At 42.2% G+C, this 24,453-nt stretch overlaps 1 protein-coding gene across 1 annotated transcript; it reads right to left on the bottom strand.

The window, feature by feature from the left end:
- Window positions 1–62: 62 nt before the first annotated feature.
- LOC119286900 (phosphatidylinositol 4-kinase alpha 1-like) lies at window positions 63–23,105 on the bottom strand. Its single transcript, XM_037566368.1, has 26 exons — window positions 22,245–23,105; window positions 21,769–22,110; window positions 21,340–21,501; window positions 19,523–19,693; window positions 19,248–19,406; window positions 19,023–19,150; window positions 17,980–18,280; window positions 17,290–17,458; window positions 12,059–12,270; window positions 11,280–11,438; window positions 11,015–11,197; window positions 9,980–10,456; window positions 9,545–9,904; window positions 7,891–8,105; window positions 7,050–7,218; window positions 6,419–6,555; window positions 6,175–6,328; window positions 4,865–5,131; window positions 4,539–4,616; window positions 4,338–4,385; window positions 3,475–3,647; window positions 3,159–3,354; window positions 1,812–1,952; window positions 1,468–1,676; window positions 1,229–1,390; window positions 63–639 (listed from the first exon to the last, which is right to left on the bottom strand). Exons 1-26 carry the CDS (start codon window positions 22,983–22,985, stop codon window positions 381–383), a joined length of 5,772 nt encoding a protein of 1,923 aa, XP_037422265.1. The 5' UTR covers window positions 22,986–23,105; the 3' UTR covers window positions 63–380.
- Window positions 23,106–24,453: the final 1,348 nt, after the last annotated feature.

The following is a 24,453-nucleotide window of genomic DNA, read 5'->3' as shown; positions in this document are numbered from 1 at the left end:
TACACTACTTCTGGACGGGGAGAAAAATGACATACCAAATCCTTCTCAAACAAAACAAAAAGTGACTGCTGAAATTGCACAACCTCATCCAGAGAATATGTCGACGACATGATAAAATCAACAAATATGTGGACAGCAGAAGACAAAGAATTGAATCTGCTGCTCTGTTACAAAAAGACCCGGTGAACTGATGATACTATTGGGCTTACTTACTAGCTAGACTGTCTTTCAATAGGAAAATACATCACACCTCTGTTAAACATACATTCTCAGTTCTCTCGGTACAAAGGAACTGCTCAATATAACTCTACATGCTGGAGTTAGTGTGCTACATACAATTGATGTACACGACCCATACCATTTACAAAATGGGAAATTAACTATTTCTCAATACCTTGCTGCAAGTATTGAATCAAATCGTACCCAGCGGTGGTCCATTTGTTGTAGGCATCAACACATGTCCGTACCATGAAATTGGCCGCCTCGCGCTCATTCATCTCTGGATGAAACCGCTTCCGAAGATTAGCAATGGGCTCTCCCCTGCTAAAGCAAGGGAGTCCACTGTCCACCATCAACTGTACTGTAGTTACAATGCCATTCATGTGTCTCCTTCCCGCTAGGTATCCCTTGACACACAGTCTGGACAGACAACATTGTAATCAGAACAATGCAGTGCAAGGAGAAGGTCAATGCAGTCCATGGATTCGTACAAACTACGCTTCATATAGTGTTCAGTATTGTTTTCCAAACATCGTAGAAAGTTTGCAGACGGACAATCTCCCTCCACAAATTCATACTGAGAGGGATAGCTACAGTTTGCATAACTTTATGTACAAAAGGTCGCCCAACTTTTTTTCCCTCCCCTTGCATTTTCTAGGCATAATTTTCTCTACAAAATGTCTCAACCTATATTTTCTATGCATAATTTTATCTACAAAGGTCATGACTTTCTTGCCTAGCTCCCTCGCCCTCATGGTGGAAAAAGTGTATCAAGCTTGCATAAATTGCAAAGACATGTACTGCCTCCGTTCCTAAATATATCTTTTTAGAGATTTCAATTGAGACTATATACGGATGTATATAGACATATTTTAGTGTAGATTCACTCATTTTGCTCCGTATGTAGTCCGCACTGGAATCTCTAAAAAGACTTATATGTAGGAACAGAGAGAGTATTAAAGAGTCACTCCCAATTACAGTTTGCTAGAACTGTGAAAAAATTGCATACCTGAGAAACTGATTCCAGGTGTCACTCTTCATAGTTCCAGATGGATCAAGCAATTGAGTCATCTCATGGCTTAGCTTGAAATGTGCACTCTCAAACCCCATGTTACCTCCAGGGGAAATCTCCAAAATAAATCCGAAATCAATATGAACTAGTCTCCCCTGGCTGCATAAGCAAGGTGATGGTTAAGTGATAATTCCAGCTTTACGCGGTTAATTAATTATATAGGACTAAGTTAGAACCTATCAAAGAGAAGATTGCCATTATGCCGATCCTTCGGTTGAAGAAGCAGGCTGGCAACAGCATATCCAGCACTACTAACAATAAACATTTGACGTGCAGCTTCAAAAGAAGGTGACCCTACAGGGCCATAATCTTGCTGAAATATTTCTAATAAACCACCATCAGTTGTTTCACCCATTTGATTTCTACTCCGAGTATTTGGGACAACCTGCAGCATGCTCAGGTTAAGATGTATGAACCATACAGGAAAGCAAGAACAACAGCCAATAACTCTTTCCAAGACCACTAGTTGGTTACGTAGTCCATAGGGTGAAAAATGAAACAATTGCAGGTCTATGCTGACCTCAATTATGCCTCGTTCAGGGCCAGTGGGCAAAACACCATAGGGAAAGAGATACAGGTTTAATCCGACTGCTTCAAATATGTCCCTTAATAGGGCAATAACTTGAAGGGCCAGCACATCCTGCCTACAGTCATCACCAACCTGTCATAGCATAGAAAGTTGCTTGTAAGAACTGTCAAGCACAGTGAACGATATAAGATTACCAGGACAGGATGAAAAATTATAACATTATCAGAAAGACGTCGTAGACATACTACCTTTTCAAAGTCCTGAACTACAAGTCAACTAAAATGAACTTGACCTCACTTTTAATTAGTTTACACTCGACCGAAGTAATTTGTGTACCTTTATCATTATGCCTACAATATTGTTTATGGTGTAAATTATAATGACGCAATTGATCAAGGTCATTTTAGTATTTCACCATGTTACCTATAGTCCACATGATAACCATATTGTGGCAATGATAAAAGTGTATTTACAAACTGTCATGTCAAAGGAACTATTACGGTCTGTTGCCAGCAAAATCAGAATGAGAAATGAGCCATGTTGATAGCTAGCTTTTAGTTGCACAAAACCACGACAGCAGCACAGAAAGGCTGTAATCAAGCCTAAAAAATAAATTGTGTGCAACTGCACCCAGAAAGCATATGTTTCAGTAGGACATGCACGCGTGTGTGCATGGGTGTGGTGGTGTGAGTGTCTGCAGTCTTCACTTGTAACTTTTTTAGAGAACATGCGAAAAGTAGCTGCATATCACGTATAAGTACCCAGGTGACAATGAAATGAAACTAATAATGAGATTATCAGCAGTGAACAATGTGACTGAAACATGGTGGGAACTTTCAGTGGTAACTTTGTAAAATTGCCCACCCGATTTTGTAGAGGTGAAGATATTTCTCAGGTCAAGGTTCCTACCACAATTGATGTACCTCAACAAATTTAGCACTCTTTTTTTCCTAACCTCAAGCTGTATGTTTTTGTATCAAGAGAATGCAAGACACCAAAAAAACACTGTACAGTTCCCATGGGAGCCTCTGATCATACTTGAGAAGACTGTTCCCAACAGCCGCAGGTTGTATAGTGGTTTTAATTATGCTGGTCATCAGCTTATGACATGATTTGAAAATCGACGCTAAGCTTTCCAGGTCCTTGCTATATAGGCACACATCGGTTTAAAACCTTGGTATGGAGTCAGCAATCTCATTGTCCTTCCAAAGACGGAAATGTGAGCTGAGGTTTATGTTCCCATAATAATAGATAAATACACATGACCCAGAATTATAGGTTTACGCCCATGAAAGAAATTAGTTGCGCAGATTTCATTGCGACAAAAGAATTATCTACCTTAAAAATGCAAGCCTGTGGCATTACATCATTTGGGTTCCCGTCACGATCAATCACGTTAAAAGTAATCATTATTGGAACTTTTGCGGCAGACTGGAGAGGAATACCACTGTCCAGCTGTATGCCCCGTACTAACTTGTTTGTTGCAGTAGGTAGATAGAGGTCGTCACCTGGAATAGTAATCTTCTCCAGCTCCCTGCATTAAGAATTCAAAATGATGAGTTCACTAGCACAAATTTCCAGATGAGAAGAAGTTCTCTTGGTAGTAGGGTCTTAGTTCTTCAACAAAACACAAGAATGAAATTTCTATAAATACCTTTTAATACCAGCTCTTCGCTCTTCCTTGGGGAGAGGGAAAAGAACACCAGAAATTGAGGTGACCTTGTCAAAAAAATCAAACTCTCTTTCAAACATGTCCCGAGCTTCCTGAGTGAAACCGTCAACAATTTTCTCCCTAACAGCAGGAAGCAAGGACTGGAATGCATTGGGCTGAAAAAAAAATGTTTAACATTATACACATTACCTTCAAAGCTTGCAATGTGCTTTGGCAAAACAGCACACATTACTATGACTAAGTTACAAGATAAGAAATGACCAAGACAAGATTTTACTCAGAAAATGTTGTGCACTAGGCTAGAAGAGGCACTTGGCCCTGGAAGCAAGTTAGATATATAGAGATCACGGGGATCCTCTCCCTAACTTGGTGCTGGGTGGGCCATATACAGTACGTACAAAACAGAAAAGCATCAGACTAACAGGGTGACACATACAAGACATAGAGTCCTATGTTCATGCCTACTGTAAGTCTGAATATAATATGGATTCTTCCCATTCAAAATAACATTGCACGACTTAACTGTTCAATCCATCATTTATTCACCACTACAACAGCTTTACTTGCAAAAACAATGGAAGTTAATTTCATGAAGCGCATGAGTCAAAAGTAAACAAACATTTCATAAAATCTTTCAGGTGCCTTATCAAATAAGCACAACCCTGATTACAAACTAACATTCTTGCTGTCCCTCAAGCTTATTAATTTATGGGGAACCAACCGTTACAAGGAACTTCCATAAAGGGGCTGTAATGGATTCTTTGGGTAATGCAACAGGATACTTTGAAACCCAAAGGACAATGAAAGGAAGATTCCAGCTACAGAAAGATGACAAGGTGTTGTACCTTTGGGGCAGCTCCTTCCTTTTCATTGTCATCTTCCTCACATTCCCCCTGGAATTTCCAGTTTGCAAATGAACAAGAAAGTCAGCGAAGAATTTCCCAGTAGGAATATGGGAGAATAAAATAAAATTTATATCTTCATTTGAACAAACACAAGTTCCCATAATTTTAGAAATATAGAAAATACAAACTAAATAATTTCACCTGCAGATGCCATATTAAGATGTGAGCAAATATATTACTTCTTCGAGCAGCTCCAAGCAAGTATCCTTCAACTAATTTCTGATGAGATAAAAGGCAAGGAAAAAAAGAGAAGCGCATTATTATTTTTAAGAAGGTGACATGTCTTCTACAAGGAATAATAAATCAAAATGCAGATTTAATTATTACTACCTCCGATCCAAAATAAGTGTCGCAGTTTTGAACTGTAGTTAGTTCAAAACTCAAAACAGCGACACTTATTTTGGATCGGAGGGGGTAGTATTTTTTTCTGGTCTGCACTGATAGAAACACATAGAAGAAATTCTCACCCCATCATCGTATCTGAGAGACTGTACCAACTGTGGCATAAAAAAGGTGACAGTCTCAGGTGGATAAGTCTCCATGACACGAAGAACATATGCCATAACACGGGGATGTCCTTTATAAGGAGAGGTAAAAAACTCCAATGCCTGCGTAACAGAACACGGAGCCCAGTGTGGAAGTTGCTGTAACAGTGCTGAGTTTTCGTCCACTGCCTTTGGAGTGATGAAAAACGGTAATGCTTCAGGAATTGTACGGAGCTCCAGTATGTGTGTCTGCAAAGACAAAAAAAATGATATGGCAATTCACCCTTATCCCTGAAACTGAACAGATGGTAGGGCTAAAGATGCTCAATATAGAATGAAGCACTTCTTTTTCAACACGAATGAAGCACATTAGACGCTTCATTTAATGGTCACATGCATTGAAGCATAAGCTTAATAATGTGAGAGCATCCACTAGTTACAAACTTCCAGTATTGAAGCATTGAAACTGAATCTGTAATCGACGGTCTTCCTAGCAAACCAGACCAGACAGTACTTCGGCTCTGGTTGAACCTGTCTGGTTCGGTTTTAATGACTATGGTTAAAGGTAAGGGGAAAGTAATCTAGAAAAATGTAAGATAATGACAAGAAAATAAAAGGCTGAAAATGCTGAGCTTGCAAGCATCACACAGTGCACTTTCTTATCTTCAGATAAGATTTTTCTCATGCCATTTAAATATCCAGATGTCACACCCAAAAGAAACTGAAACCATAATAGCCCAAGCCAGCAGTATGTTATATTAGGTATCATGATTAACAAGACATAACTGCCAGTTCGTCATTTTACCACAATATGAATTTTACCTCCATAGGTAAGGCAGCCAACATAACATTGTCACATATCTATCCTTGTACTTATACATTTTTCTGTAGTTGATACATTCAAGATATCCTAACTAATTCATTTCTGATTTGCCATTTGACTACATACTAATAAGGGGGCAAACAGATCACAGCAATGCCCTTAAAATAGTGGCAACTCTGGTTAGGCAGTGATTAACATTATTGCATGTTATTCTAAATTAAGTATATTCATGACTACATTTCCCTGACTAATTTACAAATCTTTAAGAGTAGATAATTATTAAAGATAACATCTTCAGCTAACATTAAGTTGCGAAATGCAACAAGAGATAAATATTACATTTCCTGTGAATGAATGCCTACAGTATAGATGAAATGCGGAGATATTCCAAAAAATAACTTAAATGTGAAGAAAGGGACACAGTGGAGAACTATATCTGAAAGGCAGCAGCTATAGGCAAGAACCATACCTGTACCAACTGAGTAATTTCAGACTGCAATGTTGCATTTGTCGGAAACCTCATAGGCATAGAGAGTGCAATTCGAGGATCAACAGCAAAAGCAGTTCTGCAGTGATCAATCCATTTGTCTGAGCTAATTTTGCCACGAAATGTTGACGTGTCTCTGCCCAGATATAATATGCAACACATGTGAGTTTAAACTCATAACACAAATAAGAAACAATAGATAACATAATATCACAGTAGTAGTTACTTTGTGTTTATTGGTTGTGCCCAGACTTCAAGCCTGTCCGCCTCATTCTGAGAAAGCATCAAAAGTAATTGCTTACGCTTTTCTTTCGCAGTTGCATAGTTATCCACAGAACCCCACACTGGGTGGATCTGATCCGCCTGCCACCAAAGGGAAAACAAGAGAGAAATGTTAAGCTTTTCATCACATAGATAATAGAAGTGAATGCCACAGCACCCCAATGGGCACATGCGTGCAAGGAGGGCAGCAACAGCAATATTAACTTATTAAGCGTAGCAGCAAATTAGGTCCATGCATTAGGTTATATATTACTTTGTTAGTCACATTCAACAATCCATCTTTATCTACTGCTTGCATTCAATATTCAATTGGTCATCATATGTAAGAACTCCTATAAGTAGAGTTGATCTAGTTCAATTTTACCAAGAAAAGAATAAACTGGTAGCCATCTCTCTCTTTCTGTCTCTGTGGCGCACCTTCCCCTCCTGCCACACTCCTCCCTCTCTCCCTCCCAGAAGCTCTCCTCTCTCCACCAAGTTATCTCCCCGTGTTTTATATCACAAGCACAAGACAACTGGATATGCATTTTATGTTCGGTGGGGAAGGGCAGAGAGATAGAGGAGGACTATCATACCGTGTTAAGTTCACCTTCACGTCCCTGTGGCTTCGAACCAGAATCAGTGGAACTGGTATTTTGCAGATTGTGCACAAATATTGAAACAGACTGGGCCTCTCTCTGAGCAAAACTTTTGTTTGGAGACTCATAAAATTCAGGTGCATAAGCAAACCATCCCAAAGCAGCACTGCAAGAAAAGACAGGACAAGCAAACTATATTATCAAGTACCATAACATGATGGGAGGAAACAGAAAAGATGCAAACTTGCATATCATTACATAAGCACGACGCATAAAAACAAATTTTGAATATTACATGAACATGTTTAATGAAGAGGTAGACGACGCATACAGAATACTCAACTGCACAGTATCAAGCTAATAACAAGAGATAAGTGTCCTAACCACATGTTCATAAAGTATTTTATTGAATTACCAAATGTAACTTTTAGCAACTGCAGAAATTGTATAGTACTAGTGTACTACTATCCACCTTGTGACGAATGATCTTCTCAACTCCCTAAACTTGCTAATGCTTGGACGTTTGCTCATAATCTCATGTAATTAACAGTATAAAGCATTGTGGTATGTAGTCAGCTTGAGAATCCTGTGGCATTCAGTTCTCGTCTTTCTCAAATGCATTATCTCTCTCTTAATTACACCCTTTATTCCCAACCTTCCCATCCTAATTGACTCTGACATCTTCCTCTTAACATGATTTCCAAATAAATATTATTTGCACCAATATGATTGAAAGATATAGAAAGCAGCAAACCAAATATTGCAGCAGAAATATCGTAAAATACACTGAAGAGCAATATAGTAAGACAAGGAAACTGTGTAACGAATTGATTATTACCGGTATACTCTGTCCTCTAACAACTGAAGCCCCATATTACATTTCTGCAAGTTAAATTGATCCTGGCACGAGCAAAAGTTCAGACCAAGTTGCATCGCGGTAAAGAAAGTGCCAGTAGCAGCAGGATGGTGAGAAAAATGAGTTGGAGACTTCATCATCCCTTGCAGCATACGGCCTAGAAGTAGAAGTTGCTCAATGCTATCATGCCGAACCACCTGTTTAAATAACACGCACACAAGGTAGCTGATTAAACAGCACAACAAGAGAACAGCGGATGTATAAGACCTAGCTAGCAATCAATCAAAACATTGCGCAAAGGGTCAATAATGAATCTTCATTTTATCCTATGGAACATCACAAGGCGACTCTTATTTTGGACCACAAAAAATGCAAGCAACTTTAATTATGTACTGACGATAAAAGACATCAAGTTTTGTCACTTTTAGTACATACATAAAGATGGTTTAAAGACATAGTACGAGGGTAAGCAGCATTTGCTGATAATATGCAGAGAATAAATCAATCGCTCATGGAATGTTAAAGATTCTAGTTCCACAGGAAAAAATATCAGGGCATTAAATGATACTCCCTCTGTCACAGAATATAAGGTGCATCAACTTTCATGGAAGTCAAACATTTGTATGTTTGACCAAGATTATAGAATAAAATATCAACATCTGCGATACCTAATAGATAAACTATGACAATACTTTTCATGATGTATCAAATTATAAAAAATTGGTATTGTATACATTGATTTTTTTTCTAGAAACTTGGTCAAACATGCACAGGTTTGACTTTGAAAAAACTAATACACCTTATATTTCAGAACGGTGGGAGTAAGTAACGTAATTGCTTGCGAAGATGTGGTTTAGAAATGCAACACATTTGCAGACTACCAAAAGTACCGCCAGACCATAAACACAAAAATATTACCCTATGGACAACCCTATATTCAAAATGTACAATTCTGATCAGTTTGAAGCATGTCTCAGCGCATTAATGAAAATCTAGATACTACTTGTGGTATAATCGACATATACTTCTGCCAACAGGAGAACTGAAACCATTTAAACTGTTTATTATTCGGCACTGACTGGTGTCAAATATAGAAGTTCTACACCAGATAAATTAATCCTGAGATAAGTGACAAGTAAATACCAGGGGAGAAATTTCCTTTATATAACTGTAACTTTCCTTATTTTAAATTATTTTAGAAAGGCAGAATTTTCTTATGCATTATTTGTTTTTCTTCTCCCTCGCATATTTCCCTCCATATTATTTGGTCTGTCAAAATAGAACGTGTGAAGAACCCCTCTCTGCAGCAGCGGGTTTAAAAAAAAGTCAAGATTATAGTACTCCCTCTGTCCCATAATATAAGAACGTTTTTTACACTACACTAATGTCAAAAACGTTCTTATATTATGGGACGGAGGGAGTATGTCAGTAGATCTTCAGCGGTGATGTCTGTCATAATCCAAACAAGACACAAACTGAACACGCAAATTATACATCACAATACATTGTCATATAAGGTTCAACAGCTGTAGCATAAGAACAAGTGGAGTTTGGTTGCATGCACAACATCTTAGACAGGCAAAGAAAACAACTGTAGAAAATCACAAGGCAAACAATGAAAAAGTCTGGTTATAACCTCAAAGCGATCAATAAAGAAGCCAAGCCAGAGCCTATGGGCAATTATTGCTTCAACTGGATCCTTTTCTGGTGGTGCCTCAGGTTCACCAGCAATAAGATGTGGCCTCAATTTTGCATCAGGCCCACAGTACTTCATATCAGATGCAAACAAACCACGTTTTGTATCCATTGTCCACAGCCATGCATCAACAAGTTCCGCAAGCACAAGAGGACCTAAAGAAGGTGCTGCAGAAACTAGCCATGTCCAGATATAAATTCCAGTCTCCATTGCATCAGGGGTAGAAATATAAGCAGGGCACCAGCATAGAAGTCGTATAAGCTGAGAAAACCCTTCCAGATTCGTTCGAGAATCAGATACCTGTGTTACACATTAGAATACAATCAAAGCCAAGAACTAAGGAAGTAACAAACCACCTAGGTGCAAACAAATTACCAGATGATCAAGAAGTAATGCTGTAGCCTGAGAACAAGTTTCACGAAATTGTGAATTATCTATTGGTTGTTTTTCCGCCGTAACAACAAAGTCCTGAAGAAGCCGAACAAATTTGGACAGAAAAACTTCATCAAATGACTGTGGGGCCTGCCCAGACTGTGTACCAGGAGGAGACACACCCATGTTTAAGCCGCCCATAGTACTGAACAGCCTTCTCATACCAGCAATCTCCCCTGCATGGTTACATTTCACAGTTGCACTCACTACTGCAGTTGACAATACTTCCAGGGTGATGTCAGGTGCTTCTTTTCTCGCTCCTGATGCTGCTGCAGCAGAATCCATAACTGCTGGGATATTAGCAGTCCTGATGCCATTCCAATCATTCTTTCCAATACAAATACGTATCTCGGATAAAAGTGAGACAACATCTGCCGTATGCTGCGTTCTTTGTGCACCACTCGGCTTGCAAAAGTTTTCCTAAACAATACCATTAAAAATATTAACAATCAATATATGCATTGGGTGGCGGGGAAACAAAGAGTGCAAACTTTATATGCCAGCTTAATGATGCCTCTGGCACAAAGCTTGTGCAATAAACGACTCAAGAAAGGCTGCCATATAAGTGTAGTGTTGTGACTAAATCCTGAACCCTAAAATAATCCAGCAGTTGGTGCTCACAAGCATTTTGTATTGAGAAAACTATAATTGGGTATGCAAACGAGGATAAAGAAGGAATTTTGTAGTCACAAGGCGAGAGGAAGAATAGATAAAAGAGGCGACACTTACTGCTTTAAGAGCATAGATTGTTTACCAGAATAGTGTGAAAACTGAAAAGCATGCTGCACCAAATATCTAATGAAATAAAAAACAATGATGTTTCAGTCAAAGTAAAACTGTGCCCTACAAGTGACCTGCAGCCTTACCATTTACACGGCAATGACCCTGTTCTAACAACAAATCATGCATCGGCTTCATACAAAGTAAGAATAATGGTGCTCAAAAAGGCAAGGCCAAATAATGTTATATTGACTGAACCTGTATTAGGCCTTGAGTGGTACATGGAGCATATGAAAGAGCACTTGTTATCCATTCCCTAGCAATCTTCTGATATAGTGAGCGTATAGTGGCAACCCAAGCAGGATCACTGACAGGACCAGAAGTCAACTCATTATGAACAGATATTAGAAGTAAATCCAAGCATGAGGAGTTCCACAGAACCTGAAAGTTCAGTATACTAGTGTCATCAGTGTGGCTCAAAACAAATAACTAAAACATGAGAAGCCAAATCAAAGCACCTAACCTGTGGAAATTTTTCCTTTAGCTGAGTTAACAACTTAACACTCAGATCACGAACATGTTCATCCCTTTGTGACATGCTCTTTATAAGGAAGCCAGCATGAACGGAAAGAACAGATTCTCTCACATTAGATTCTTCGCCTATGTCAGACGTACGTTCCTCCTGGGAACATAAAATACACTTAATCTGGTGCACGGTTACAGCCTTACAGGTTACAAATTTCTCATCTCTCTAAAGATAAAATAACAGTAGTATAATTCGACAGATGAACTACAGTCTACAATGCAAAGTTGATGAACAGAGGACGGATAACACCAATGCAGATCAAATTCCTAATGTCTAATGTTGTATGATGCAACATCTAGAGCCGGTTTAAAACCTTGGAACATGATGCAAGTAATGTTTGATGTCTCATACTGCCCAAAGGAAAACTAAAACATCTGTCTGCCAGTGCATCTTTGTGCATCTTTTCTAACAACTGGGTGTCTCAACAAGAATCCTAGATATGATAACATGCATCTGAAACACTAGGGAAATGTAAGTGCCTGGCAAAAGCTGTCAAGGATGCAACAATGGCGTAGAATGTGTGTTTCTTTCACAACAGAAAGCTGTAAGCCTTTTTTTACTTATAAAAATCGAAGTTGCCATGAGATGGGGAGTGATTTGATTCAACAGAAAACAACAGAGGACATAGCACATGACGGGATACAAAGACAACAGAACAAATATGATTACATATTCAGATATTCTCCACAGATTGTTAATTAAAGTATGAAACATACCAGCCATGACAACATTGTTTCAAAAGCTCTGTGCACAACTGCCGTCAAACACTGAGTTACTGCTGGTGTCAAGTTGGGAGTAAGCAGATACTCAAACACACAACCGAACGAACTATTTGATTTATTCAATGTAGCTGAAAGTATGCCACCACTGCCGCTAAAACGCAATATCTCAAGGAAAGCAACTGCGAGGAGATATGTAGCTTTAACTCCTGAAAATGAAAAAAATAATGTAAAAACAAATTAGTGGGATACTTCACAAAATTCCATCTCTCATGTGTACCATTCATGCGAATAAAGCCAGGGGAATGCAAATCCCGATAGTGGACGGCTAAAGCGTGCGGAGAATGTCAGGAGAGGGCGGGGTAGACCGAATTTGACATGGGAGGAGTCCGTTAAGAGAGACCTGAAGGACTGGAGTATCACCAAAGAGCTAGCTATGGACAGGGGTGCGTGGAAGCTTGCTATCCATATGCCAGAGCCATGAGTTGGTTGCAAGATCTTATGGGTTTCACCTCTAGCCTACCCCAACTTGTTTGGGACTAAAGGCTTTGTTGTTGTTGTTGTTGAATGCAAATCCCGATAATTCAGAACAAGAGGGAGGGCAGTGGCGAACATTTTTTTTATTTTCTTTTAAACTACAGATTTGCACTTGTGAAAGTTAATCCCTGTAGAGAGCAAAACAATAGCAAGAAGCAGTGGTTGGAGGTGTAAATTGTGCAAGTGCAGCAAATGGAACATAACAGGATGTACCTGTTGCACTATAATGAACTATAATTATGAGAAGAGAGGTTGGCTCTACAGGTAACTTCTGTAAGACCCGCTTTGTGATAATATTTTCAAAATAAATTGCACCGTGGATCCCTTCTTTTATGGTTCTCTCACTTGGGTTCAAAAAATGCAAACTCATCCTAGTAGGTCTCACTTGTAGGTCTCGCAGAAATCTGCATGTTAGACTGTTAGTTCAATCATCCAAATATGTGGACATTGAAGCGTTTCCCAGCTCTTTGATCTTTGTCATGTTCTGCACGTCATCCAGTATAGCAGTTGTGGGCCACCAAGGTGTGTCAAGCCATGGCATCTGGATCGTCAGACACATTGATGGGGAGGATTGGGCATGGCTTCCACCTGATATACTGCTCAAACTACACGAGGGCTGTGGGGCTGCACATTCTGGTAGCTCAACTAGCACATAGATATGTGGGCCATTTGGCTAGCAAACTGCCAAGAATATTGTGAAACATAGGGACTTAATGAGACAGCCCTGCATGTTAGAGCATGTCCAATGCCGTCCATCAAAACAGACACCCTAAACGTCCGCGGACACGTCCGGACGTGTCCACGGACAGCGCTAGCGGAGCCGGACATCCAACCCTATATACATCAAATGTCCAACTGCTGGATCTGCGTCGGCTGGGCCTGCGACTGCTGGCTGTCCGGCCTCGGAGTGTTAGTCTGCTGGATGTTCACCTCCGGCCGGGAGTCGTCCACTTGTCCGTCTTCGTAGCCACCTCATCATCATCCACCGTCGCGCCCGGCTGAGACGTTCCGGCAAACAGAGACCGGGCACCGACGGGCGTGGAAGCGGGCATCCACGAACGGACAAGCGTCGGCGACTGCGACTGCGACTTTGTGAAGTTGTACTCCCCGTTGAGGTCGATGTTGTACGAGACGTGATGGCCGGCGCTGACGGTAGGCGCGGGCTGCTGCTGACCGAGTAGTGATGGCAATGGGTTTTACCCACGTACCCTGCGGGTAAAAACCCTATTAGGGTAAGGTATGGGATAAAAAGTTACCCATGGGTATACAAATAGGAAAATCTGAAACCCATCGGGTAGAGCGGGTACGGGTATGGAATCATACAACCCATACCTATATACCCATGTAGCCATATTAACGAGGATGGCCAAATTATGTCACACTTCGTGAATTTATGAACTCAAAATGTATCACTATGTGCTGCTATTTATGACTGTAATGTTGTTTTGATGTGTTGTTGTCTACGAGAAAGTGAAGTTGTTTATTAAATGTGTTGTTCTTTATGATGTGTTGTTGTTTATAAATTGTGACTATTTGTTGCTTTTTATGGATGTGAGTTGTACAAATTGACGCTTTGCAAACATGGTTAATTCTACCCACAGGTATAGTCAAGGATGATAGGTAAGCTCAAGGGGGGTTGGTAAGGGCGTGTTCGGTACTCCTCCAACTCCTGACTCCTCTAACTCCCGGCCAGGAGTCCAACCGAACAGCTCCAGTCCAGGATTTACGGGAGAGAAGCTGGCTAAAAATGTAGTGCAAAATCTGTGGAGTCATGGAGTTGGGAAATCGCAGCTCCTCCAAAACTGGAAGCGAGAGTTGATAGGTAATTACCGGCCCTTGCCACCGCCAAGTGAATTCTTCTCGTACCGGTTCGCTCCCAGTCTTTTCTCTCGTCGCAAGTCGTCCCTCCCTGCAGCATTCCCCCCTCCTGTCCCCGACCAGGCCTATGGCCCATCCCATCTTTCCCACACCTTGGACTGCCAGCTTGTTCCTGATGGGCCACAAAGGGGCGATTTTATGGGCTTCAGGTTTGCTCCCTCGTGCGAGCAAGAAGCGGTGACACCGAACAGATCGCTAGCTCCGGGATCGATCGTGAGAAGCTGGAGCTCGATTCCGGGAGTTGGAGTTGAGGATTTATCGACCACGGAGGGCTACCGAACACGCCCTAAAGGTATGGGGTGGCTCCACCCATACCCAAACCCTGTGGGTGCCTTGTGTGGCGGCAAAGTAATATGGCGGAATCATCTGCGCCGGACAGGGCGGAGAAGATTGCACGACCGGCACCCGCCGAGTCGCAAGCTTTATCGGACGCCTAACTGGGTGACCGGCCGCTGGCAAAGCATCCTCCCTCTTCCTCTGTTTGTGGCGGCGAGTGGTGTGCGTCACCGTGTTGACCTTGCGAGCAGCCAACACCAATGAATCCTCCGCCTCAGGCCCGTCGGGAATACGAACATCTCCGTCGGTACCTCATCCTGCTCCATCATGACGGTGGACGGCGAAACGAGCGGCAACTGAAGTAGGTGGCGACGGTGATCGGAGTGGAGACAGTGGGGAAAGGGCAGGCTTTCGTGCGGAAACAGTGCAGGAAATGTCCAAATGCATAGGCTCCGCCTCGCTTTTGTGCGGGCCGGGTGTGTCGGAGTCCAAGGTGGCAGCTGTCCGGACGTTTGCAAACCTCCCCCAAGTTTTTTTCGAGAAAACGCAAAGGACCTTTGTTTTTCATTGCATTAAAAAAATAGGTACAGGTACAATCCTCCTAGAAGGTGGGGTTTACAAAGAAACCTCCCCTGGGTTTCCTTCTGGTTGCAGGAATTCAGACGTGCGGACGTTTGATGTACGGCGTTGGACGGTACAAAGTGTCCGGACAACGTGGTCCGGACGTATATGGGCGGTTTGATGCACGGTGTTGGAAATGATGCCCTTAGGTACCTATAATGCATCACACTCATCCTATATACTTAAGAAGTTCATCCTCACTACAGGATTTATGTCTACATGCAGCCTGCCCACATCAGCAATCTCGCCACATGAGCAAGTCCTGTCTTCCGTTTCTATTTGCATGATGCCACGTCGTGGCTTCCGTAATCAGCGTACGAGTATGTTTCTCTTTTTAAGACAGTCACCCAAGCCAAGCTATTGTTTCGTCTTCTGCCTTCAGTAACCGACCAGTCTTATGATCGCTAAATCCTTCAACAGTCAAGCCACCGATTCGTCTCCTAGTAGAAATTGCTCCTGCATAAAGCCCAATCCTCCTCACATGCTCCCTTGGCTCTCCCACGGTCCTGGTCAAGGTAATCACCCCATCTTCCATGCTCTCACCATTTCTAGGACCGACTAATTAGTAGACGCTAACTCTGGCTTCTTCTCACTTCCGGCTGCCTTTCTTCTTCGAGGCGCATATACGTTGCATCAGACCACAGGAGGGGACTCGAGCTTCCTATCAGTTTCTACTTCATAGATAGGTATGCGTTGTTTATGTGATCGGAGTTGTTTTATCTCACCGGCAAAAAAGAAGAGATGGTTTTCTCTAAAGAACAGGGAATGCTTACAGCAAGTCTAATCGTCTAGGTTTTACCAATCCAGTAAGCAATCCGTCCAATTCGCCGTCCTTAGATAACAGTGGAAATAAAATTTTGTTACTATCCTGCTAATACTCTGCAATTCGTTGAGCTTATATCAGTGCAATTGATGAGATTTTATTCAATCAGTCGTGCTACAATTGTGATACAATTTACATAATCTGCTACAAAATTTTACACATTTAAGTTTTTTTTGCGGGTACACATTTGAGTTTTCAAGGATATGAAGAGTCATCAGCTTCATGTCATCGCCTTTCTTCTTCCATTCCCAGAGCCCTTGGACTCATGAGGAACTGTGTGGGGATGTGGCTCATGGACCCAAATTATGATGGAGAAGGTGTGCTAGAGCTCAGTTACAGAGAGGCTACGTCAAGGTGCACGTGTATGGTGTACATCTGGTGCAGTTGTAGTAGAGGAGCAAGCCTAGGTAAGGTAGGGAAGTAGCATTTGCAATGGACAGAAGCAGATTTTTTTTTTTACTATATGTAGAAACAACACAGTGTCGTGGCAGCTGCGGTCCGTTTAAGGCACAGTAGCACGAGGAAATTGGAGAATGAGGAGTCCTGGGCTGCACACAATGGATAATACCAACATTATAATTTTTAAGAGGTCTCTCTCTCTCTCGTGGGCGCGCACACACACACATTCAGACATTTTCATAATATTTTTATTTGCATTTCCTCACTTGGACTATGATGGTAGTTCGTTGGTACAAATGTTGGATCGCTCAAACTAAATAGGTATTTTTGAGATATCCTGCTAAACTTAGATCACTCTAATTGATGTTTTGCAATATATTAGCAATCCAACACATTAGCAATGCGTTTATCGACTACAATATACTAACTTTCTACCCCGCAAAAAATATACTAATTTTCTGTCCAATAAAGATTCAAATAAACATATATTTTCATATTTCTTTAGTGGTTACACTATTTTATCACTGTAAATCCTTCTTCTATGCGGCGCTACAAATTCCCGTAGCAACGCACGGGGCATCATCTAGTTTCTAGAGTTTCTTTGTTATATTTGATGGAGGGCAATTTACATTTTCTGGAATCAAACAACTATCTGCATAAGCCGTAAAGCACTCAACAGAGAATAAACATTGACCTGAAATTGTACTCATTGCTGCTACCTCAACTCGACCTCCCAAAGCTGCAGAAAGTGCAGTTCTCTGTCCAACAGCTGCCTTTTCATCACCATTGCCACGACGACTGCCTGGATTATGCAGAGCATTTAACTCTAGCTCATCTTCAAGCCATTTCACTGAACTGACAACCTGAAATGTAAAAAGTATACTTGTGAGATACGAAGTCACAAAGTAATTCTGAATTTTCCAGTGAATATTATATACCATTTTAATTTATACAATCCCGTGTATCATACTCTTACCAAGTATTGTAGTATCCATATCCACAAAATACAATAAAAACAGGCCCCTTTTAATGAGAAGTGGTATATTTATTTTCTAAGTTTTCCAAAACATCTAGACAAGCATCATACAAATTACAACTTCACAGTTAAATTCACTGATCCAAGTTTATTCCCTGAGCCTACCACACAGTCCTTCCAGAGATAAAATGATATTTATTCATATATCGGCCTGCTAAAAGAAAGCTAACAATAATATGGGGAGCACAAAGAGCTGTATGCAAAGTATACATTATATGAACCACATCTGTCCCCCTTCCATTACAAGCTATGTATGCTCAGTGACAGGAAATGAATTCAAACAAGTTCAGACTCCTAACTGCAGTATAATAATACTGTTTCCCAGCTCTTTGGTCCTAAAAAACTTACCAGCGGCGGAGATCCTTGTGCAATGCGTTGCACTGCTACAGACCATTGGCTATTCCACATGTAGGGTCCAGCAACAGCTTGCAGGGCTACACAGCTCTCCCCAGTGTTTAACGGAGTGGAAACAGGTTTTGTAGATGCCTGGTTGTTCTGTATCGGAGGAGCTAAACCAAACAAGACAATATAGAACCACAGGTTGCGAAACAATTTCAATAGAGATGGCTCGACAGAGGACACTGGATCAAAATCTGAACATATTTCAGCAACCGCAGGAAGTAACGGGCCCATCAAATCAGCACCACTCCTACAGTAATGACAATTACAGTAAGCACGGACAGTTAACTAGCACAAGCATAAGAGATGAAATAAAATTGTGTATGATAAATGAAGAGGGTACAAGAAAAGAATACCACGTACAGAATCAGGTGATACAACGTTAGTATTATACAAATTAGTAGATGGATTTATAATTTTACATGAGAGCCATTTAACCTTTGCAGGGAAAGCTACAAGGGCTAGATTGTTTCCTTCAGACTCTTCTATTTTCAAGAGGTGAGGGTCCCTACAGCTCCCGTCCAAAATTAAAATCAAGATGGCACGTAAAACATATTTACAAAACAAAATACCTGTAGAAAGTGTATACTCGATGACCAGAGTCTAGCAAAAAAATTGTGGCATTTAAACCAGAAAACAAAAATAAAATCCTAGGAAACTCATACAAAACCACAAATGAACAGAGACAGACACTCGTGACTGTTCGTTCATTCACACCATGGTGAGTTAAGTATATCACAATCTAAGCAATACAACCTCCAGTCCATAATAGATGTTATTTGACTTGAAAAAGGTCCAGTTTTTCAACTCGAAACTCTCCCTTAAGTCCAGTTTTCAACCCTGAACTCTACAACTGTCTTGAGTTACAACCTCAAACATACAAGAAAACATATTGGCGCCTAGCAAAAAGTGTGTACATCATTCAAGACTCAAAAACAAGATATATTTTAGCTTAAGAATAGAAAAATAAGATTGATGACAAAGCATCTCACCTCCCACTTTTAGATTCAGCGGCTAGCCCCACATCAGAGCACAGGGACAACAACCTATGACGATAATCAGATCTGAGTTTTGTGCTAGTGAGGTTGGAAGCAACAAGTAAGAAACCTGCGGGAAGAGTCTAGAATTTTGTTGACACAGTTAGCATGGAACATGAATCAAAATTACAACTCTATGATAGTATATAATGTAAATTTCTTATTGGACTCATCACAGACCTCTGTTCGCTCAGCTGTTGCTTCTGATGGCAATGTGTTGTTCTCTGCAGCTCCTACAGCTTTAACCTTATCCAGGTAGCTTCTTGTCATCAATACAATGCTCTCACGGTATGATTTTTCAAAACCCAAGCATGCCACACGAGATATTGCATCTAACAACTGCAGTAGTTTAAATTAATTGATTACCATAAATGTGTTTGCTTAAACTTGAAACAATATCATCAAAAGTGACACATGGTAAGTATGTTAATGGGTAAGAGACAAAAATTCCATACTTTTAGACGCAATAAACTTGGAGCTGAAGCGTCACCCTCCTCTAGATGTTCAATGAAAAGGGGCAAGATCATGTCTACAACTTCCCATCTTTTCAAGCATACACACAACTCAGCCAGAAGGCGTACTACATTAAGTCGCATCACCGGAACTGTGTCTTTTCCTTTACCATCCTGCAATAGATTCACGCCTCAGTAAACAACCAGCCATTGACAGTTAATCATGCTACCGTGATGCATATCTTTAGTCGCTACAGTTAGCCAGTGTAAGTCCCATAAAGGAAGACTGACGGCAGCAGGGAAGCTTAATTTTTGTATAGAACACATTTTCCAAGTTCCAAGAATTTAAATTTCAGAATGACCCACCCTCAACAGTAAAACAAAGCAACGGGCAGAATTATGGTGCTTGTAATCTGCCATATCATGTATCTGCGACTCTGGTAGAAGAGATATTCCAAAATGTGCTAGATCCATCGCAAAAGACTCAACTAGAAAATCAAAACAAAGATCATGTAGCTTGTTCTGCTTGCTGCTGGAAATTATTCTGATACCATGGGGAATATTGTCTTGATATATAACCTACCAGCACATCAGGTGATGACGCTGCAACTTTCTCCATGCACCCAAATAATGCAGCATACTATTACTAGGTTGAAATAAATTAAGGGTGGGTGCTTCCAGATTTCTGTGGTTGGATTAAATTAGCAGAAGGCTATATGACTATCTATTTCTTTGCTTACAGCACTAAAACACCCATGAGCCTAAATTTGGAAGAAGAAAAAGGAAAAAAAAAACATAAGTGATTGGAGTTTTACCGCAAACAGAATACTAGCTGGATACACATGTTTTATGAAAGTCATGCAAACTTATGACTGATATTGCCTTCTCGTTATCTTTCATCTTAGTGAATGAGGAGAATCCAGGTTATCAGAATAAAAGTTTATCTGGTAGGCATATTAGTATTATCCCCTCCAGTTCAGAAAGAAGAGTTACAGGTAAAAGCTTCTTTAACATGACCAGTGCCATATATATTAATATCTAGATTGACAACTTTCCACAGGAAAATGACACCAGTCACCAGAATGTTCGTGATTAAAATCACTTCCTAATAATAAATCTGTTATTATTTTTACTACCATACAACCATGAATATTGGCAGTCAAAATGAAAAAAAATATGGACAACACGCTATGTAATAAATGTAAAGAAACAATACTCCCTCCGTCCGGAATACTTGTCCTCGAAATGGATAAAATGGATGTATCTATAACTAAAATAAGTCCAGATACAACCATTTGGAGGACAAGTATTTTCGGACGGAGGGAGTACTAATTTTTGGACTGGTATAGAGCACATGGAAAGATTAATTGAAAACTCACAGGTCATGAGTCTACCACAACATAAAGAAGTTTATGGCCTCGTAGGAAAGAAGATAGCATCAATATTGGCTAGTCTAACCTAAATACAGAAAAAGTAAACACAGTTATAACTGTACAAATGATGCATCGTAGTATCTTGAAATTTTTGAAGATTTTAGGCGGACTGAGAGCACCAAATGCATGACCTTCTAGCTGTTTGCTGAGGTGATAAGTTCAGAAAACATCGCTTTTCAGTTCTCGGTTCTTCAATGTGCTGGCATGGTAACTTGTCTATAACCAAGCATTTTATGTGACTGACACATGCTGATTGACAACAATTTTAAGCATCTTGCGCAAAGTGACATCAAGTAAGGTTGGCTTGTGCAACTATGCCCTAAGGGTTGCAGGAAACCTTACTAGGGCATGGAATTTTCATGTGGTGACAAAAATTAAGAAGAATACCTCTTCCTCATAATCATTCCGTTCACGAACATATGCAGCTAAACGCATAATGAATGTGTCAACTAGAGCCCTATCCTTTGTCCAGCCAAACTCTATGATCTCACAGCTCAACTTCACCACTGCCTCGAACAAAGCACCAGGGCTACAGCCCGTCATGTCAGCCTGCAAGGGAATGATTGATTTCACATTAGGCAACAACAAAAAAAAGGGCAACCTGGTGCATGTAGCTCCCGCTTGCGCAGGGTCCAGGGAAGGGTCCGACCGCTTTGGGTCTATAGTACGCAGCCTTTCCCTACATTTCTGTAAGAGGCTGTTTCCAGGACTTGAACCCATGACCACTGCGCCAAGGCTCCCCTTCGCCACATTAGGCAACACCTCCATAAAAAAAAAACCAGTAGTCCAAACAAGAGAAGCATGAGACCAACATACCTGCGAACATGTGCTGACAACAAGCGGTTTCAAGGGAATCAGCAGAACCGGCAGGAGCTGGCCCCCACGCGAGACTGTTATCTGGCTGATCCCATTGAGCAGAGTGCAAAAGAGCTCCTCACAAATCTTGAGTTTTCGCCAGGATGAGAGGATGCACGACTTGGTGGCTTCGATGAACCAAGCAAGAGTCTGCTGAAGCATGTCCTTGGATGCTTTGCTGTCAGCGTCCAAGACCGAGACACTCCGGACCAGAACCACCACCGCAGCTTGGCAACACGATAATTTGGTGTTTATCCTCACCCTCAGTTGTGCACCCTGCTCCTTCCAGTCCCGCTTCCTAATCTGCCAGCCATCACCTCAAGCATGATCAGACCGCAAGCAAACATCTAGCTCAACCATGTACACGCGCAAATGCGAATGCAGACACCGACAGGCGATATACAGATGAAGGGAGAGAAGAGAAGACACCGGCTCACCTTGAGAAAATCCGTGAGCGAACGGACCTGCCATGCGGCAGCATTCCTGACCTTGGCAACCTTGTTGGCCTCCAGCCCGCCCTCGCCCCCGAGCATCTGAACGATGAGCCTGAAGGCGACCTCCTTGCGCTCGAGGGCCTCGATCTGCTCCCCCTCGAACCTCTGCACCGCCTCCTTGATCCCTCCATTCTGCTCCCCCGCCGCGTCCTCCCCCTTCCCCTTGGCCCTGGGCGGGGCCTCGTCGGAGCCAGGGAACTCGAGGAAGAGGCGCTGGGCGACGGGCGCGGTGTCGGCGGGGAGGAGCTGCGGGGGCTTGGCGGCCGCGGCGGAGAGGAAGGCCCGGGCGAGCGGCGCGGAGGCGGGGTCGGCGGCGTCGAGCGCGGCGAGGAGCGCGGCGGAGAGCGCGGAGGAGAGGGCGGGGGAGGCGGGCGCGGCGGCGAGGAGTGGGAGGAGCTTGGCGAGGAAGGGCGCGGGCGCGAAGGACTGCGGCCAGAAGGCCGGCGCGAGGAAGGCGCGGGAGGCGAGGAAGGCGAGGAGCGGGGCCGCCGGCGGGCCGGCGCCCGCGGGGAGGAGGCGCGCGAGGGCGAGGAGCGAGTGGAGGTGCGCCCGGGTCGCGCGCTGCGCGGGGGACGCGGGGGACGCGGGCGGCGCGCAGCGGGAGGTGAGCCAGGTGAGCTTGTCGGCGAGGAGGAGATCCGGGTGCGCGGCCACCAGGTCGCAGAGCTCGTTCAGCGCCTCCATCGGGTTACCGCGCGCGGCAATGCGGTCAGATCATGGGGGGGTCGTCGCCGCTGCGGCCGCGACGCAGAGCGGATCGGGAGCGGAGGGAGAGGGGGACGGGGAGGGGAGGGCGGAGACGGAGATGTGCGCCCCTCTCTTTTTTCTCTGACGCGAGAGTGATTGGTGGAGCCGAGGACGACGAGGAGGGCCTTTCTCTCTCGGGTTGGGTAGTAGTTTTTGGTCGCTCGGCGAAATGTTGGGGACGGCAGGCAGACCGGCCAGAGAGAAAGGGGCGAGAAGGTTTCTTTTCTTTTTCTTAATCAGCGATCTTGTTTAGAAAAATGGTTGACATGGAAAAAATCTTTTGTCAACCTAGGTTTGGTTGGTTAATTCGATGATCAAAGTTAAAATTTTGAAATGGACGCGTGCCTTATTTGTGAAAATAGAGAGTGACTCGTTGATGGTGGTGTTGTACTCCCTCCGTCTAGGTACATTGGACGTATTAGTCTCGACGACACCACCAAGACTCGGTGAGATTAATTAGCGCATCACCCGCAAAAAAAAAAGATTAATTAGCGCATGTTGGTTGGGTGAAATTTATTACCATGTGTTTCCAGCACACTTGCCGTTGTCCCGGACGAGGCAGTGCGGCAGCCTACCACTCCACGTGTGTGCCGGAGGCATGCATGCGAACAGCTCGCTAAATCAGTTACTACATTTTTGGCATGCATTGGGTGTTAGGGCATGTACAATGATGATATTTTAGGAGTGTCACGTAGGATAAATGATGAGATGGAGGAGAGATAACTCATAAGAGAAGGCTTGTCTTCTCTTATTTAAGATAAGACAAGAGATGATCTCTTAACACAATATGTCTCACCACATTTTTAGGAATTGCTAGTTATTGAAGATAAGACTAAAAGATGACCCATTGTAGACATTTTTTTTTGTCATCTCTAAATTACATGCAAAACTTAAGATAAGACTATCTTATCAACCATTATACATGCCTTTACTGTCATGTTCACATATTTGGCTCACGAAGTTAATTACCACTCTACCCTGATGAATGATGGCGACTAATAAAATTAAATGCCTAGTTTTGATAGAGCGTTCAATGCACCCAAACAGAGGGAGTATTGATATGTCTTCGATTTAAATCTTCGACTACACCGGACAAACATGTCTTTTTTAAAGATCACCTGACAAACATGTGAGGTGGCCTTAATGGGGCAACAACTTAGCGATTGGTGCTGAGGTGCAAAAAACTTGTCATCAGCTTCAATGGTGTCAAGGTGCAAGAGCTCGGTGATAGACTCTCATAAGTTGAAACGTCTGTTTTTTTATAGGCAGGTAATTATCTTAATAAAATGCAAATAATTAATACAATAATTCTTAATGCAAGCACATAAAATGGGATATACACGACACACGTATAATTAATATCACGATGTAAATTCGTTGTGTGCCCCCACAAATAAAAGGTCGT

The sequence above is a fragment of the Triticum dicoccoides genome, chromosome 4A (assembly GCF_002162155.2).
Source record: "Triticum dicoccoides isolate Atlit2015 ecotype Zavitan chromosome 4A, WEW_v2.0, whole genome shotgun sequence".
Lineage (NCBI taxonomy): Eukaryota > Viridiplantae > Streptophyta > Magnoliopsida > Poales > Poaceae > Triticum > Triticum dicoccoides.
The sequence above is the reverse complement of the archived record's forward strand: the minus strand, read 5'-3'. Positions and strand labels throughout refer to the sequence as shown.